The 19,749-nt window shown below is 41.2% G+C and overlaps 1 protein-coding gene across 3 annotated transcripts in view; it reads right to left on the bottom strand.

Annotated features, from left to right (window-relative positions):
* The window catches only part of LOC146369089 (chemokine-like protein TAFA-5), a 158,298-nt gene that overhangs the window by 99,588 nt on the left and 38,961 nt on the right, over positions 1 to 19,749 (bottom strand). The window contains exon 1 of one of the 3 annotated variants that reach the window (XM_084909110.1): positions 10,121 to 10,894. The exons of the other annotated variants lie outside the window; for them this stretch is intronic. Within the exon in view, the coding sequence (XP_084765236.1) occupies positions 10,121 to 10,211 (91 nt within the window). The 5' untranslated portion in view covers positions 10,212 to 10,894. Of the gene's footprint in view, positions 1 to 10,120; positions 10,895 to 19,749 lie in introns of those variants that run through there. 3 annotated transcript variants of the gene reach the window in all.

Genomic DNA, 19,749 nt, shown 5'->3' with positions numbered 1-19,749 from the left:
TGGAGAACAGCACGTGTGTGTGTGTTCTGAATGTATGATGAAACTTCACACGCACAGAGGCACACACGCACCATGCCACACACTCACACAGTCTGTTTGATAAATTAGACTTGGAGCTACAGGAATTTGCTTTGCAATGAACTAAGGCAGCCACGAGATAGTCCATACAGTCTGTCAAGCTCTGGTGTATACTTGCAGCCCCTGCGTATGCATATGCTTGCGTTTGTATTTGTCACCCTACCTCTGCATGTTAACTTAACATGTGCCGATGCCTGTGGCCTCGACGTTTATCTGCAAGAAACGGAGAGACCGCGTGTTTACATACCGACCTCGCCATACAAAGCGCTCAGAGGCACAACAGAAAGCACGCTCAGGAGGTAAACCGCACCGACAGGGCCTACATGTCAATGCTTCCTCTCTCCGTTCATTTGATTTCAGGCAAGGGCGTCCTGTTTCCTGCATCCCACAAGCCCCATTTCCTTTCTCATTGGATGTGGTATTATCCTTGGGCTTATGTGGCAGAGTACAAGATATAATTTATTGTCTGTTCAGCAAGGCAAATGTGCAAACCTGGCATATTTCATTTGCTGAACATATCATTATTAAAATATGATTCCCCCACCTCCTTTTTTTGTTTCGCACTGCGCGGAGAAATGATATCTGGGGGATATCTGATTCTTGGCCTCACTGTGAATTTCTTGCCAATAATATATATAAAATATCGGAGGATGGGCAACCTCTGTGTGAGGAGGGGAGACTGGCGAAGTCGGTGTTATGAAAGGGGAAAGCACAGTGGTAAAAGAGTCAGACACATCGATGGATATCAATGCATACCAAGTAGAAAAATGTGCATTACTTCTCAGATGATGAAACACCAGGTTTGGGAAAGCAAGAAAACCTTGCCCTGCTTAATACATACATACAATCTGAGTTCAGACAGCTACGAAGTCCAGGCTGCTTTACCACCCATAGCAGCAAATACCCAGCATGCCTTGTAAATGACTGTGTACACAGCGTGTATACTATATATGCATTATTTTTACGTGAAGAATGTGCCTTTAAACATTCCCCAGCAGCAGCACTGTAAAGCAACAACACGCCATGGAAGAAAGCTTTCTGTATTCATGAGTTTGGTTTTAACAGTCCCTGCAGGTACAATAATGAAGTTCCTTTCTCCCATGTGGAATGGACTGTAATGATTGTGATGAAGCAGAATTGCTGGCTGGTTTCCTTTTTTTTCTTTCTCCCCCCTCGCTGCTGTTGTATTGACAGAGCTGTAAACATAAGCATAAAACTATATGTCGCAACGATGTAACTGTAAAAAAGAACTATTAACAGATGCAAAAAGCGAGGCCAAGCCTGGAAAAAGATGCAAAAACAGGCTTCAGTGGTTGGTTGAGTGCCCTATTTGAAGTCTATTCTCTGATATACAACACCTTTGCAAAAAGGTTCAAACATAAAAACGTAAAATGTGAATAAAAACAGAAACATTTTGTGAACTGTTATTAGATTTAGGTATTTATGTAGAAAGAACACATAAAAAGTTGAAATTGAGACATTTTACTGTGTTTTTTTAATAGAAGGGCAAAAGGCTGAAAAAGTTATGTAACGTTTAAAAATACCTGGTGCAACATGTCACAACAAGTTAGCTTAATTAGTAATACAATTAGGCAAAAAAAAAACCAGCTTCCCAGAGGCTGAATCTTTCAGAGGATGGGGTTTTACAATGCTGTGAAAGACTGTGTGGGTCAGTTCCACAAACACTTCCTTTCTGGACCTTGCCTCTTTTTGGATGGCCTGAAATGAAGTAGAAATCTGTCCTGTGGTCAGAATAATCAAAATGTGAAATTCTGTTTGAAAATCATGCATGCTACATCCTCCAGCACAGAATCTGCCTTTTTACTGTATGATACATACAGGCTTTGGAGTGGCACATGCTGCCATCCAGACGTCGTTTTGAGTGTTGGGCATGGTTTTACTGAGCTCAGTGGGACAACTTTGAAATACATTCTGCTTCACTAGTGTGGTAGATGTTGTTTATATGCTAAAAATAGGTCAATTTTGCCTGTTACCAGGTCTTTGCTAGGCATGTATAATTCAGGTTTTGTGAATATGAGATGTTGTTGTTGTTGTTATGAAATAAAATGATACAATGCTATTATAAGGTGTCAAAGGTGCATAAGTGCTAAAAACAGGCTATCTTAGTCTCTTGATGGGTGGCTGATTGCTCAACTCCTGATAGCGTAGGCGGAGCTTGTAGACAAAGTAACAAACACACAGGCAGAGAGAGATTTATTGTGTAATAGTAAGATATCCTAAATGAAACAGCGGAGGCTATGAACAACTAAACAAGAGTGGGGACATTGAAGTTTCTCAACTACAGAAATTGTTCTGATTTTCCAAATAAGAAAACCCAGAGAAGGTTGTTTTAAAAAGACATGTTGACAAACTATGGTAAATGTGCAACCAAATGAAAAATAGATCTATTTGTTCAAACAGCAACTTCATCATTACATTATTTGATACAGTTTCTGTTTACTATTATCATCTAAATATGGTTTTAAATATTATATATTATATTTTAATTATATTTTTGTTTTATTGTATTATTATTATTGACATTTTACTACTTAAAAAATCAGGATTACAATTGAAAAAGCCCAAATTGTTTAATTTTTATCAGCTGAAGATAATTCTCTTTATAAGTTATAAGTTAGCTACACTGTGTAATGGAGTGGCAACAGGTTCCTTCTGCATTTAAAATGCTTCACAACTGGAACAACAAAGACAGTTCCAATGAGTAAACAAGCTAAAGCATGCGATCATTTGAATAATGTTATTCAAGCAACCTGCTGGATTACAGTTTGACACCGCAATGCTTGCCCGCTACATCAATTATGTCAATGATGATCACCGTACGAGCAGCAAACCTGATGACTTATCTTGCTTCGTTGCATGACTAACATCCATGTCAGCACCTTTTTCGCCGCATGCTTTAATGCCATTAGAAGATAAATGAGTGGCACTGCTTGTTATGACCCGTAATGATATGGTTTGTCCTTTACAGTGAGCTAAACCCATTTTCTTCTACTGCGTAAGAACGGGAATAGGAATTGGAACCCCACAAGCAATCTATTCAAGGGTGCAACAAGCTAAGGGGATGTGACGTGCCAATGTTTTTTAGTGATTTTCATTATGTGTCATTCTATTCTAATTCATTTTCAATTGGACCATAAGAGCTGCTGCCGTAAGCAGTATAAAAAGCAGGAATGAACGAGGGAGGATCTTGTTTAGCTGCAAGACATCCTGAGAAAGAAAATAATGATCTTTATGAAATTGCTTTAGACACAATCTGACAGCCGAGACAAAGCAAGTGGCTGGCCCTGTTCGAATCGATAAAGCCTCCATTAGTTTTCTAAAGAGTAACATGCAATTTGTTTCGGTGGAGCAGCATAGCATCAGTAATATTCTGCCCCTTTGACACAAAAAGCTAATGCACTATAGCCCGCCTAATGTCAGATTAAACCTACATTTCTGTCAGATGGAAATGGAAAAACGGTTAGAACGCAGCGGATCCATAAAGCATGACCAAGCCTGTTATCGCAGACACCAAATTTGTGTCACAATGGCCTTGGGGGCCAAGCTTTCGTGAAGACAGAAAAAAACCCTAGTTTCACAATCCATTGACTGAATGATTGTGATCTCACGCACACAGAAGATCAAACTTCTTAAGCAGCTATCGATCGGCTAGATGAACAGAGGCACGGCGATTGATCCAACCTCGGGATGACCTCATCGCTACCTTTGACACAGCAGGAAGGCACAAATAGAAAAGGCAGAAGGGTAAGCACACTTCTCACCCATCATTTCCTAAAGAATGTGTGGATGTATCACTCTCAAGCACCCTGGTGGTCAGGGAATCAATAGTCTGGAGAGTTGGCCTATGAATAAAATGGACAGGCTCAGTTCCCTTAAATCAGCACTCTTTCAGCTCGCACAGTATATCCTGATGAATCCACTGACTCGGGTTAGATCATCCAAGGGGCGGGACCAGCTTCTCTTTGAGAGATGATCATGATGGACATGTTGCCAGTGTTGCAAGAACAGACCCACAGGAATCCGCCCTCCTCTAAGGAAAATGCTGATCTGAGAGGATCTCTCTCCCACCAGCTGACAAGTCGATAGACAAATGGCTCCGCTTGCCTCTAACCTCTCAAACTACTGGCCCTCCTTCTTCTTGTCCTACTCCTCAGTTTGGGTGTCTACTGCCAAACACTCCACCATTTACTTTCATTCTATGCGCGTGCAAATGCACCCATGATTAATTTATACAGCCGAGCTCTATCAGATCGAAGTGACCAGGAGACATTCTGGACGAGGTTTTAATCAAAGACGCAGCCACAGTTATTTAAACTGCTCAGCTCCTTTACGCTGTTTGCCACTTTTTACAGCCAAGAGGAGCACAACCTAACAATCTGTGCTCTGTGGCTTCCTGATCTGTGCCACAATTTAATACGTGTGGCACACTTTTTTTTAATCACCATCATCTTTATTACACTAATGTGCTTGGAAGATGTCGCATTGCATGTCCTTGCTGATCCAAGGTTTTACAGAATAGCTCAAATCTATGTCTTCAAGCTTGGTTTGGTAGGGCCTTGGGGAGTTTTACACGGCACTTCATGGGTGGAAGGGCACGAATGAAGTGTGTAAGGGTGATGTCTTTCTGACATCGCTATTTCCAAAGGCCGCTGAGTGTTTCCAGTAAAAAACAACGGAACCCTAGGAGGATCCCCACAGCCAGCTTTTTATTAGAAAAGCCAACGCCAATCATCCCACAGCTCTGCCAAAAGGCAATCAATAGGACTTTTGGAAAACTGGGTGCAATAGTGCACACTTTTTACTGTCCCACAATCAATAGGAACTGTGAAGAACAGTGGCATGAGCAAACACACAAACAGATGAAAAGTGGCCCTGGACACAAGGCACAAGGGGCTTGTTTGGGACCAGGCTTAGATTACCTTGAAAAAACCACCACAGGCTTCTGCTGCAACTGTGATTGACTCACAGAAGTGATTTAATTAACAAACCCCTTAACTAATGAATCAATTAAGCAATTGATTAATGCGCGCCACCCCTATGGATTACAGCTGATACTGACCATTAAAGATAAATTGTGTTCAATTTAGAGCAGTTTACAGCAGATTACATTCAGACAGACTTTTACCTACGTACCCCTTGGCTGTGAGGGATTTGAAATCACCGAGGATTTGCCAAGTAAAACACGGTGATTGTGACATTGCTTCTGTATGCTGAAGGAGTATTACTGCAGCATTAAATACATGCATATTATCTTTATCTCACTTGAGTCCTAAAGCTGTGCTGCAGGGCTAAGTTCCCTAAAATCCTTCCTTTCTGCAGATTAATAATAGATGCTTAAAAAAAGGAAGAAATACTTAATGACTGCACCTCTGCTGCTGGATCTCAAAATCACATTCGAGTGGGAGCTCGTGCAGCAGTTCGCCCTGGCCTCCACTCTAATTACACCATCGGCAGGTTTTAGATGCAGGTGATAGCTGGAAAAGCGGCTACGCCTCTTAAAGGCCGTGCCTAGCACGCATTGTGCATTCTGCTACAGTGGCACAAACAGAATTAATATTCAGATGGAGAAATGAGACACGGCATCCGCAGATGGCACGACGAAATTGAATACTTGTACTGAAATCTCTGCAGTGATAGGAGGAAACTGGAGGACAAAATAGTACGAAAAGTGGAGGGAAAAATAATAACTGCCGATATAAACAGCAGTTGTGGAGCAGATCTTTAGTATGTTACATAACCATCTACTGTTTGACAACTCTGGCACATAAAACCGATCACGCTAGGATTTTTTTTAGTCATGCAATCAGTTTAATTTGAGCAAAAGAGCTCGACGTAAGAGACAGGGATGTCCTGTGTTTCAGGCAGTGACGTGAGTTTTGAGAACATAACCCCCGACTGCAGACTCCCGGTTTGGTCATATGTTTATTATTACACTATTACACCCTCTCTTTTTCAACTGGTGTCCTAAGTGACAGGGCTCCCCTTCCTTCATGGGCCACGTGCGTGCATGACACTGCGAGTTTGCCACCACTTGACCCGAATCTGCCTGAGGCTGCTCCGAGCTGAGCCTCCACAGTACAGGATGTCATTCTAATCCACATCGTTTTGTTTGGGAAAAAAAAGAGGATACCCTGCACTGTGCTTTTTAGAGCACCTGCTGTAAATGATTTTGGTTGTCTGACATTGAGTGCAGTGCATTCACACAGACACACACACACACACACTATATATCTGTCACTTTGGTCCATTATGGCTCACTCTGTGGTTTTACCTGAAGATCAATAACTGCAGTTGTTAGGCAGCCTGGTGGTCTGTCTGAGGGAGGTGGAGGACGGAGAGAGGCCACTGGGCTGTGCAGACATGAGGTTTTTGGGAGTGCAACACCTACTCAGCTCCTCAGTGTCACAGAGACGTTTAATATTTCATCTTTTCAAGACGTATTAATTTAAAAAAAATAAATAAATAAGAATAAATGGTTTATGTGGGTATGCTTGCAAACGAATGCGCATCTAAGATCATTCCAATCAGAGGTCTCAAACATAAGGTCCGGGGGCCAGAATTGGCCAACCTGACGCACATCTTTGGAAAACGCGACAGAGGGCATCAATTTCTGAATTTCATAGCTTTCATAGTTTTTCCCTACTGGTGAAGATCCACTGCCATTCATACTACACCAAGGCACTTAAGGATAGATAAGCAATAACAGTTAAAATGCAGAAAAGTTCCTGTTTTTTTCACTGTGTGCTGCAAATTTTTTTGTTTTTACAATGAAGCCACAGAAAAAGCAAAAGAATAGGACATTTTTTGCCAGTTAATGTGAAGTACTCTCTTATACCTGTAATAACCATACATTTTTCTGCAATTTTATAAATTCATGCTGACAAACTTCTTTCATTTAGCACTGCAGCATTTCTTTATCATGTAGAAAACCACACAATGAAAGCTACTGTTAAAACTGCACTTCTTCACATGTTTTTAATTAAATGGAATTAAATGTGTAATTAAACATCTTTCTCCTGACAGAAGCTGGTTTGGCCGACTTGAAATCAGAGTGGGATGCATGTGTCCCACGATGCTTATAAGTTTTGGGAAAACAACCTTCTATATGGCACCATCCATGACATAGTTACAACGAGGGGAAAATGCAAACTAATCATTCAAGATTATTCAAATTTGTCTTTAAGGTTTTATTGACCCTTAAAGCGTCCTCATGAACACTTGAGAGAATTTTCAATAAAGCCACTAAGCTGCGTTCCGGTACACCTTCACAATGTTACTCCAATATTGAGAGTGAACAGGCCACTGGTGTTTTAAAGATGCTGCTCTTTTTAGCTTTAAAAGCACACCAAAGATATAACCGTAACATATTATGCAGGCCATTTTATTACAGTGACTAACGTGTTATTTCCAGACCAAAACCTTTCACGTGCCTCGATGGTCCTGGACCCGCCGGGGGATTTCTGCACCAGGAGCTGTTCTGCGAACCTGTCGGACCCTCTATTGCCATGTGACAAATATCTCAGCCAATAAAGAGCGAAACGGGATTCGCTTCATTGTGTGAATTATTGAAGTGGACAGTGTGAGAAATTTATGGCCCAAAATTCATCCACATTCCGAGCGCATAATACGTTTCCAATCCCAAACCCAAGCCTCTCTGCGAGCCGAGATCCTGTGCCACATTATGCAAGAGGGCTGACGCAACGGGGTGTACAACCCCCCAACCTCAAATGCATATTTCTGCTCATAGTGTGTTCAGCTTCTTAACGAGCTGACACAGAGCTGGCGTATTCTTTCTCCATGAGCCCAAATCACCATCTTCAATCTGTAGTTGGCAAGCTCACAATCACTGGTATGAAAATAACTCTCTTGTTGACAGGCTACCTTAAATAATATACCACCTGCATGCACATCTGTACCGCCAGCTTCAGCGTCCTCACGCACTGAAGCACAGAGGAGGCGATCAATCCGGCACATGATAGAGAGGAGACTAAAAATACTTCTCCCCCCCCCCCGCTTTCTTTTGTTCTAATTCACACTAAAAGATGGTAGTGTTGGACAACCCCAATGTTCTTAATGAAAGAATATGCAGGCTGAGACTAAAAGGCCTCTGTTCTTTTTTAGGTCCCTTGTGCATGCCTTTCATTATCCTCATTCCCAAAAGACTGTCGCTAATGCACTCCTTTGAATTCATTTTATCAGTTCGTATTATTAGGCCTCAGAGCAGGGTTTGACCTTGGCCATTCTTGTAGCCTAAAGTGAGCATATTCTCACCACTTCTCTCCCTCCGTCTCTCTGTGCCACATTTCAATAAAGCCCAAACCGAAATTAAATGTGGCCTCTTGCCAGAGAGTGACCAGCAGACTCCCCCCCCGAAAACTTAAAAGCTATTCTGTGTCAAGTTAGAAAGCACAGAAAAACACGGGCTTAAGGGAACAACACCTCAGCGTAAAAAGCACAACATGATACCGGCAAACAACTCGACAGTGAAGGTCAAAAATATTGCCTTGCCAGTCAACAAGCTCAACAATGCTGATGGCCCGAATCTAATAAGATCCCCTCGCATCAACACGGCCGCAAGCAGCACTTTTTTGTACTGTTAGGTGGCCACACAATCCTCTTTTTGACCTCTCTGTAAGGCCAGTGTGCCACAGTAAATTAAAACTACAAAGGGTGGCTTTGGGACATGTGCCAGTACAGAATCCTCAACTCCCCTTGCTTCAAATTTTTTGGCTGACAGACCTATTTCTCACCCCTCGCTCCCTTTACTTCACTATGGCTGGACATACTCCTACCCAGAAGCAGTCATGGACTCACCACGGTGAGGGAAGTGCTTGCTACTGCTTGACCCGAATATCTGCCCAGGGCTGGAGGCAGCGAGGGCATGGCGAGCCATTCCAAGCCTTCGCTTTTCAAAAATCACCACAAAGGAAAACTCGTGACCGTTCCTAAGTGCCAAACAGACCCTGCTCGCCCCGGGGTATACATGTGTAAGGGTAGTATTAAGAGCTGTTTTACGTGCCAGCTTTATGCAGTGGAGTAATTCCCCCAGCTTACACCATTTGACTTTCATAAGGAGTTTGAGCAGTAAGTGTGCTCAACCTCTGCATGAAAGTCTCCCCGCAGACAGATGTGATTTGTGTATATCGCGGTGTACTGTAGGTGGAATTAATGACCGGTTACACGGAACAATCTCCCACACTGAGACATCGGCTAAGTTGTGATTCATTAAAGCATTAACAGCTGAATGTCAGCAAATGGAACTCAATTAATTAACACCTCCCCCCCCCCCCCCCCCCAAAAAAAAAAAAAAAACCCAGCTGCACCAACTTCCCACAATGCAGCCATATCTGCAGGCTGTGCCATCCAGACAGCATGTCAGCAATGACAGACACACAGCAGCCAGAGCAACAGAGAAGCTGAGAGTTGTGTGACCGAGGGTCTGCATTGGAATTGTACCCGACTTTCGACTCCAAGAAAGGGGGTCTGAAAACACAATATAAAGGCGAATGGAACGACATTAGAACCGCTTGACCTCAATGTTACCCTAAAGCTAGACTCTAGTGCCATCTATTGAAAACGCTTAAAACAAATCAGCATCTCCATACAGTCAACTGCTTTTGGTGGTACTTTTTTTCACCCCCTCTTCCTTGAGCACAATTCTTCCTTCTCCTCTGGCATTCGATACTGGTTAATCGAACATATTCAGGTTGATTACTTGTTGATGAGCAGAGATGCAGAAATGCAGGTGGGATAGGAATCACAGCAGCGCTTGTGCGCCTCATGCTAATGAATTTGCTTTTGTGCAAACTGGATTGGATTCTTCTTTCTTTTTTTCTGTATCGGAGCCACTTATGAAAATTGGATATTTGATCATGTTTGAATATGTATATATACATATTTGTATTATTATTATTATTATTTTTTTTTTTTTGCGGAAAACTTCACATAAACTACACGGCAGAGGATAGCTCGGTAACAGATCAGATTGAGGGGGTAAATCGGTGGAGTTCGGTGTGATTACCTTCTTTGAGCAGGCGGGAGTGGATAAGGAGAATGAGAAAGCAGCAGATCGCCGCTCCGGTCAGTGCCCACGCAACTCTGAGCAGCTGCATCCTGGCGTGGGAAGGTTTTGTGGCGGACCGAGACAGCCGTGCAAGCGGGAGAGAGAGATAGACGCACACTCCACCTCAGCTCACAGACACGCACTGACTCATATTCTGTTGGCCATGGAATGCAGCTTTCGTGCAAATAAAAAAAAAAATAAATAAATAATGAAAAAAAATCCCCACTTGATAGTCCGCTTTAGATGTGACACAGAAGGAAGGAGGATGGGATTCCGCAAAAATAAGCGCGCTCGCTTCGTCGCCGGTGCGTCAGAGTGATTTCCAAACAGAGGGGTGATTAACCCCAAATCACAGCCTGAGCGGCTGGCATCTTTCCTCACACCACTTCTTCTGCTTCTTTTTCTCCTTCAGGGGTCTCTCACCGGCTTCACGGGAGTGTCGGTCACGACGGGTACGGGAGAGCGGGCTGCACCCCTCGGTGTGTCTCCGTCTATGAGTGCGCACGGCGGTCCACGGCGATGCGGCGCGCAGATGATGATCACCGCTCTCCGCTGCATGTTACGCACATCTCTCCCACTGCCTGAGAGACAGAGGCGAACACTGCCAACCAAGTCGCTTCACAGCCTCTCTCTCTGTCTCTCTCTCGTTTTCCCTCTCTCTCTCTCTCTCTTTCTCTCTCTCTCTCTGTCGCGCTGTCTCTTTCTCTCTTTCTCCCACTTTTTCGCCATATCGCTCGGCCGATCCGTCACTTTCTCTCTACCCCCCGCCCCCACTCTACCTCTCAATCCCCGACCCCCTATTCTTCCAGTCCAGTGCAACTCTTGGCATTTTACGCACGAGAACGATACAGTTTCATAAACTATGCATCTCCAGGATATTCCCCGTTCTGAAAACACCCCCATTCAAGATCTAAGATTAAGAGGCGCTGTGGTCAGCAATTCCCCCCCCCCCGCCTTCTCTGCTCAGGTTCTTCCCATCAACCTTCCCATGCATCCTCCCATCAATCATGCAGCAGATTAATAAGAAACAGTTGCGGCCAGGCATGTGGGAACATCTTACTTTCTGTCCCTCATACGTGATCCACTGTTCCCCCCCCCCCCCCCTTCCCTCTGCTTAGCTCCAGGTTACGTCACAACTCTCCAAATAATCTCCTCGGGGTACAAAGCAGGAGACATGGTAGTGCTCTAAGAAAAAAAAAAGACGCTAGCCTCCACGAATAAATAAATAAATAATAGTGATCCGAGCATATTTTCTGGCTAAAGAGGAAATTTAAAAGTGCTGATTTTAGTTTTGGAGCCTATACAAATCTTTTTCTTCTTCTTCTTCTTCTTCTTCTTCATTTTTTTTAAATGCACAGGAAATTGTGCGTACCTCCATATTAGTCAAACCTTTTAGATATTGGAACAGGCAACAGGTTTGGCTAGTTAGCTCAGCCTCATGTTTTTTTTATTAATCATTCACCGCCCCCCACATACCCAACAGCAAACCTATGACAGGTGCAGCCTAAATTTCCTCTGATTAAAACAATCTAAACAGCTGATACTGTTGCAATTTCTTAACAAAAAATACATTTAGTGCTCTTTTCATCATTCGAGCTTTGAATGGGTATCATGATCACGGGAATGAAAGCAATCCAGCTGGAGGAGGACCAAGGCTGAATGGCCACACAATGGCACGTGTAATCCTTTACCCTAACCCCCTCTGCACGGCACAAAAAGCACTGCCATTGTTTCAGTTTGTGTGTTGTCGCATTCTGCTTTTCGAGGCTCGACCGATGTGGGACTTGCCGAGTGATGTGAAATAAATATTCATTCATTTATTTATCCGCTGAAGTTTAGTCTGCCATTTGGGAGAGAGCGTGGCCAGTCTGCAAACAATAACCCATATGGCCGCTCAAGTGATCACAGCATCTGAAAGCAGCGTCTCCTCCTTGGGGTGTTTGTACGTTCCGTTCCCTGCATCTGTGTATTTATAATTGAATCACAATGACACGGCTGGAGAAGTGACAGTGCCACTCAAACCAGAAAACCGTTATTCCAGTGTCAATAAGGTTGGCCCCTGCAGTTACTGCTACTAATTAGCTGATAACAGTCTCCGTTGGCTGAAATGTGTGCCAGACTCTCTGTGTGTGTCTTACCACACGCGTGTTTTTTCTTTCCCTACACCTCCCAGCCTCGTCAACTGAAGCCGTGATCCATCCATCTACTCCATGGAAAGCAATTAACAGAGACTTGACCTCGACATGGATTTGGGCTGAGGAGGCCGAATGTGTGCCCATGACTGTGTGGGTGTACAAAGCCGCCATTGTCATCGGCGGACTCTACAAGTCTATACTTCCTGGAAAGAGCAAGTGGCTAAATCTAACTGTGTGTCAAGTTTGACAGCTGGATGTTCCGAGACAGAGTGATGGTTTGATCTGTCAGAGGAAACCAATTACAGCTGTTCACGAGGTTGCCATCTTTATGCAACCCTGACATCTCGCCTCACACGTTTGAACCACACGCACCAACATCCACCATATGTACAGCGCTAAGAGCAGCTTCTTTTTTCTTTTCTTTTTTTTCACTACCAGTTTAAGGTGGCACCAGCAATTTGCGCAACTGTGAGTAAATATTTAGAACATGAAAAGAATTCAGCTGCGCAGCTTTTACATCAACCAGCAATTAGGCTTTTGTGTTATTTATAAAGTAGAAATGTGCTTCTCCACAAACTCTGGAGTGAGCAGCCGAGGCTTGAGCTCACTCACTCAGCACGGAACAGCATCTGCAGGCAGTGCATCCATTTGTACAGTGCATACAGTAACTCAAATAAAACAGCGAGAATGTTGATGGATTCTGCTTCCTTCACATGTCTATCCCTTTTTTCATTTTTTTCTGTCGAGTTTTCTAAAACCCCAAGAGTTACAGGAGTTTATGAATATATAAAGCAGTTCAAGTAAGTTTTCACATGTACAATTATATTTAGGCTACTCATGGTTAATGTTGTATTATGTGAGATATCTTCGTCTAGTCAGAGATGCTGTTTTCATTAGCGCGCAGAAGCTGTGCTGGATCCTAGATAAAGCTCTACTTTCCACGTTTTAAAAATCCTATGGCACATGGACATCGATGCCAGCAGTGATTGTGTTCATTTTCCAAACATCGCTGCAGCATATCTGACAGAAACCAACCTGGATTAAGATCTGCTAAAACACCTGATGCCCGTGGTGAGGGAGGGCATATTTTAAACATTGTGCAAGGAAGTGTATATATGGTAAGATTCTTTTAGGCTTAAAAAAAAGAAAAGAAATATGCATATGATCTCTTACACAGATGTCATTGTCATTCATACTGCACCTTTTATCTCCAGGACTTATTGTAAACAATAGTGTTAGCGGAGGAGAGAGATATTTAAGTCAAACGCTAATGTTTTGTTGACCCATCCTTCTACCCCAGAGGAAACGGCTACTGCAAAACTGATATTTTACTTCCTCTAATCAAAATGTCTACTGCAGATTACCCTTTCTTTTATTGGACATCATCAGAAATGTTTCTTTCAAAAATTTATGAATCTCCTCCACAGCCCGTAAACTTAAACTTTGTATGTAAATTGGTGGAGTTCTGCTTTAAATTGGATTTCTGTATTGTTTTTCCTTTTTCTTCTGGCCTAGAAAACGTTGCACATTTAAAAAAGCAAAATTACCATAAAGCTTTGTAATAAAAAACACTAAACCAATATGAGCAAATATAGTATATTCTCTTTGTCTCCGACAGAAAAGCATTCAAAGGCACAAGCTAATTTATAGCATATCATCCTACATGATTATTACTTACTAATGAGCTTACTGCCAGGGGTTTCACACTATGTTTAGCAGTTCTCCTATAATTAAAAAAATATACTTAATACACCCACATATAGACATTTATACACAGACAGAGTATAAACTGTAAGGATCACTATTTTGTGTAACAGTTTCATCTCTGAACTTTAATTTTGTCACCCAGCACACAGGGTCTCATTTTTTTTGCGCTACTTCCTTAGGGATCAACTGTTCTGTCTAGACACTATTATAAATCCCTGTTAGGCAGTTTCTTGCATTATATGCAACTCCTTTTCTATATTACAAAGAGATAGCAAAAATGTTTTGAGATAAGTTTTGGAATACTGAAATCTCCTTTTTTTTGTAAATTATTAAACAATTTCCTTCCTCTCTATCCTCACATCACCCACCTACACTGCTGCCACGTCTCCTCTCTCACTTTCTCCTTCTCTATATTGCCACCTCCTCACTGCTATGCTTTTCCTTGCCAAGAGCCAGGAGAGGCGTTACTTGCTTTGTCCTCTGTACAGGTCACTGGCTGTATGCCAAACAGAGCCCATGCCAATAAAAGCCATGAGTAATGGGCTAAAACTTCTACATTCGCTGTGTTTCCCATTATTTCCCATGGCCAATAAATCTGAAGAAGGGCTTAATCAGAGGGAAAAGCTGGAACATACGGCCCATGCCCAGTAGGGTGTTCAACACAAGGATTCTTACAGTTTAATCAGAGATAAAAGTTGAGGTGGCAGCCACCAATAAGGCTTTGCTTGTGACCCACTTTGTCTTCTGACAGGTGGAGCCATTATTGTTTCGGGAGATGAACACACTGCTGCTGTCATGCAACAAAGCTGCCTCTGGGCCTCTGAGATCAGGTCGAGTCTTAATAGAGTCCCCGAAGAACCTAATAGACAGGTAATTGAATAAATGTTGCAAAATTCATGAATTGCTCAGTGAAAAACCAAAGTTTCAAGGCAGAATAGGGCAGTCTAATATGTCTGTCAGCATTTTAAACAGCATGCCAACCAAAAGTGACAGAGCCAAAAAAGATTCTTGCTGAAAAGAGGATATCTTTCTACACAGTCACTAGGATGGCTATCATTATTAATCACAATTACATAGTTATGCTGTAACACCTTATTCATAGCATGGCATATCAATCCCACTTGCACACTTACACTACAAAGGAACATAATTTGTTAGCTGTGGTTAACAGGGTAACACTGTAGATATACAGTATGAAAAGCCTTCATTTTAAAAAGCTGGCACAAACCATTCCTCCAACTCTGGAGAGACCTAAACAAAAGCTTTCTAGCTTGGATACAGGAAGGGAAAATACACTATCGGCAAACAAAATGTTAGCTTTTCAGACTAGCTTCTGCTAATTAGCTAGCCGACTTTTTAAGAGGATTAGTTTTTAAAATTAGCCCATTATATTTTCCATTGGAATCAAAACAAAGGTCAAATACTAAATGGTTTGTAAATCAGCATGGAAATATTTGATTTAAAGAAAATAGCCAGGGAGAGTAATATTAGCATTAGCAAAGTTTATTCCGGATTGTGTTTCCAGCTAGTTTTATTTCAGGTGTTTTGCTTTAACTGTTGGGTTTGCTTGTATTCTGCAAAACCTATCCATCTATCTATCGATGAAAATTCTGCTCTTGGCCAACATATTAAACCATAAAAACTGCACTTCATGGATCACTCAGTGTGTGAGAATGTGCGATTAATTGATTGATTGATTGATTGGAACACATTTCTCCATGGACATGAGTGTGAATGGATGAACGAGGCTTGAAGTGTAAAAAAGTTGGAGTGGTCATCAAGACTAGAAAAGCACCATATAAATTCCTGCTCGAGATGGACTGGAGGGCTCCTCACATGTTTTGGAATCAGACACAGCTTTTCCAAAGAAACAAAAATCACCCTATAATGACAAAGCACTTTTAAGATTTTGTTCAAATAAAAACAGAAAAGCCGCTACATGTTTCTCATTGCTTACTGTCAGTCACACTGACACTTGGGGAAAGAATCCAAGCATCTATCAAGAAGTTACCTGTGAAAAGACCCCACCTTAGATATCTGTCCTGTTTTTGTCTTAATATTTGTGAAGCATTCATTAGGGAGATGTCAATTAATTTTACACACCATGAAGTTTGTGTGTTTTTAGTAAATATGTCTAATTTCACTCATTATGCAACTCATGAGGATATCCAACGGTAGAAACATCTGAGGTATAAAGACAAAGATAGCACACGCATGTCTATGACGGGTTTATAAGTATTCTTAAAAAACAAATAGAAAAAATACTTTAATTACGTTTCCTTTTCTAATTCACTTCTGTTCTTGGAGAACATGATATCCTTGCTGAGCCTAATAAAAAAGAAAACCTCTTTTAGTGGTTTACAGAGCATGCACATTTTTTTGGAGCGTTCTGTCAAGGTTTTCTGCCTACTTTCCATTGCAGTCAATAATTGAGTAACCTGACAGGAGTATTTTATTCAGCTGCACATTTTTTAGTCATTGCATGTATTGCTTCTCTTAGAATTTCATCTCTTTAGGAGCTTTTATGAAGATAGTATGCAAGGAAAATGAGCCACGTTCGACCCACATAGAAATCAATATATGTTGTAATGTGATACAGGAAATGGCATATTGATGGTTTAATCTAAACATCTTAAACGTTTAACATGATTTTAATTAGAAACGATGTCACCCACACAACTAAGTTTTAACAGTATTCATGATTAAAACTCACGCACAACATATTTAATTAAGTTGTGTTACCGGAAGCCTGACATAGTGATGGACTCATTCGCTTGAGGCCTCTACTAAGCTTCTTACATTTCCTGTAGTGAGACGAGAAAAACAAGCAGCGAAAAGGTATCTCCTCCCAGTTTTTCCCGGTCAGATCCAGGTGTAATTCTGGCTCATCCAGCTGTGTGTGTCAGACACTAAAACACATGAAAGCCTGTTTTTCCAATAGTAAAATTTGCATAGTCATTACCACAGTAAGGGTGTTAAATAGATACATGAGTTGATTCAATTCAATGTTTTTTTATAGCCCCAAATCACAACAACAGTCGCCTCACAGCGCTTTATGTTATAAGGTAAAGACCCTACAATAATACAGAGAAAACCACAAAAATCAAACAAACGAGTGTGAGCAAGCACTTGGTGACAGTGGGAAGGAAAAACCCCTTTTAACAAGAAGAGACCTACAGCAGAAGCAGGCACAAGGAGGGGCAGCCATAAATTAAAACTGAAGTTGATTCAGTCCAGTAAACCGAACTCCAGTTATAAAATGGCACTTTCTTGAACACTCTAGAAGAAAAGATAAATCATGCTTAATATTTAGGGTAATATAGTAATATTTATGTTGTGTATAAACTCCTGCAAGTGCTAATGGTGCTTTCTTTTAGCTTACAATGTTTCCTTAACGCAATTATGTAACATTGTGTTCAATAAACTGAATGACAGCGCAGACTGAAGCGCTCTAACAACAGCAACAACAAAACCATCTTTGGTTTACAGTTTAGTTACTGCCCAGTTATCTTGAAATTAAATGGCAAATGAAAGCAACAGCTTTGATAATTAAATATTTAACACAAAAGTATCAACAGCACCAAACACAAGTGTATCTAGCAAGTGTTTTAATTGTCCACAGGGAGAGTTGTTGGTAATGATACCCAGGAGACAGATTAAAAACCAAATGTGCCTGTGTCACCATTAACGGTTATTAGGATCAGGTATTCCACCTGTTTTGTTTTGGATCTATTTTAGAAGGGTTTCCATTGTGCACAAACAATGTAGGTAACCTGGTCTTACACAAATAACAGACACATAAAAAAGACAAATAAAATCAGGATAAACATGAGTGACAACTCCGTGACTTCTGTTTCTAATACAGTACTTGCTTTTTTTTTAATGGATGTGTAAAGATCATTAGGATTGCCTTTAAAAATTGAAATCTTCATAAAACTAAGCTCTATTTGCACTGAATAATTATTAGTTAGGAAACTGTAGCAAGTCTCAGTGGTCATCACCTTTGTCAAATTTAAAAGTAGTCCCATGCAAAGCAGCACGTCTGCAGTTTGAGGTTGTTGGCAAGGGGTTTTTTTTGGTTTTGTTCTGGTTGTCTTCCAAATTATGGAGGTTATAAGTGATTAAAACTGAAATTCTAAGTGAAAGTTTGGAAAGCATTGGGTAAGCTAATGTCAACATACACAACACGGAGACCCACTGCATGACGAGCAAGTTCAGCTCCACCAGAAAGCCCACATGATAAAGAACATTTTGTTTTCTTTCTGCAGACTTAACAGATATTTCAAAGCAATCTATTTTTAATTATTAGTGACCAGTAAGTTTCTAAAACACATCTGTCATCATATTAGTAATTAAAAAAACAGTTTAAGCTGCATAGTCTCGTTTCTTTTAATCAAATTCACACATGAAAGCTTGAACATGTTTGGAAATCAGACTCTTAAACAGCACAGCACAAGTGGCACTACACAATATACAGCAGTTTCCAATATATAAATAAAATTGACAGCATTATTAACTGTCTTAATCTGTTTCAGTTTTTAGCCAAAAAAGTGCCATCACTGCTAAACTGTTGTAATTACCGAGTCCAGGAACGGCAGCTCACATCAGTGTCAACACAAATATCTCTCTGTGGCGGACTTCAGTTCACTTTCAACATGAGCACTTTCGGAGGATAGCTGACTTCATCATTTAAATATTGATCAACTTTTGTAATGAGGATGTCATATTCAATCTGTTACCGTGTAATTAAAAATCAATATTCTATCAACTTTAAATGAACCGCTCTGTCTGTGTTATTCTCGATTGACTGAAAGAAAGTTAATTGACTTGAGTCTCAATTTTCACATCAATCTTCCACGTGGTGAACATCGTCGCTGGTTTTAAATGTGGTCAAAATATCTTGTTGGTACATTTCGGAACACATCACTGAGTCTCTGGTGGGGAGGCAGAGAATAATGGATGAGCTCTCAGCATACAACAGCCCATTCACCTTATCCATAGGCAAAATTAAAATCCTCCTGCAATATGTGACTTATTCTGTATACATATCAGTCCAATAAATTTTGTAGTAACTACACTGATTTTGCATTGTAAAATTGCGTCAAACCAGTTTTTTATGTGTTTTGGATCATTACTGGATTCTTATATAGTATTTCAATGCGTCTAAAGTACATTCTGAATAAATGATGCACAGCTGGCTGCTACAGGATGAAAAGCAATACAACGGAAATTGAAAAGCAGCAATAGCATTAAAGCAGGGGAGGCTGTGGCCTCTCTGGCCAGAACAAAATTCAATTGTGAAAATAGAGTAGATAATGATAATATTTGGTAGCAGCATTGTCTGGCACGAGTGAAAAAAAAAAGAAAGAAAAACAAAGAGCTCCGCTCACTAGATTGCTGTAACCTTGAATATCACCCTGGGAGGCCTGCATTCATCTTTGAGTTAAAAAAAAAAAAAAGAAAGGCATTTGAAAAGAAATGTGATTATTAGATGACGGCACGCAGAGAGAAAGAAACTGAAAAGAGAGGGAGCCAGAATGGAGCAAGATGTTCATAGAAAAGAGGGGGAAAAAGGGTCAGACATTTAAAAAAAAAAATGTCTACCGGGGAACGAGGAAGAGAGCGAGTAAAGCATATGGAGTGACATGAAGGGTGAGATGATTCACAGTTTTGCAGCGACACTTCAGTAGAAAGCCAGACACTAACACAGTCTGCCTGTCACCACAGGCTGCTGATGGACACACA

Source organism: Perissodus microlepis, chromosome 17 (genome assembly GCF_051167445.1).
Source record: "Perissodus microlepis isolate ML-2025 ecotype Zambia chromosome 17, ASM5116744v1, whole genome shotgun sequence".
In the NCBI taxonomy this organism is placed as follows: domain Eukaryota; kingdom Metazoa; phylum Chordata; class Actinopteri; order Cichliformes; family Cichlidae; genus Perissodus; species Perissodus microlepis.
This window is presented reverse-complemented; position numbering and strand designations above follow the sequence as displayed.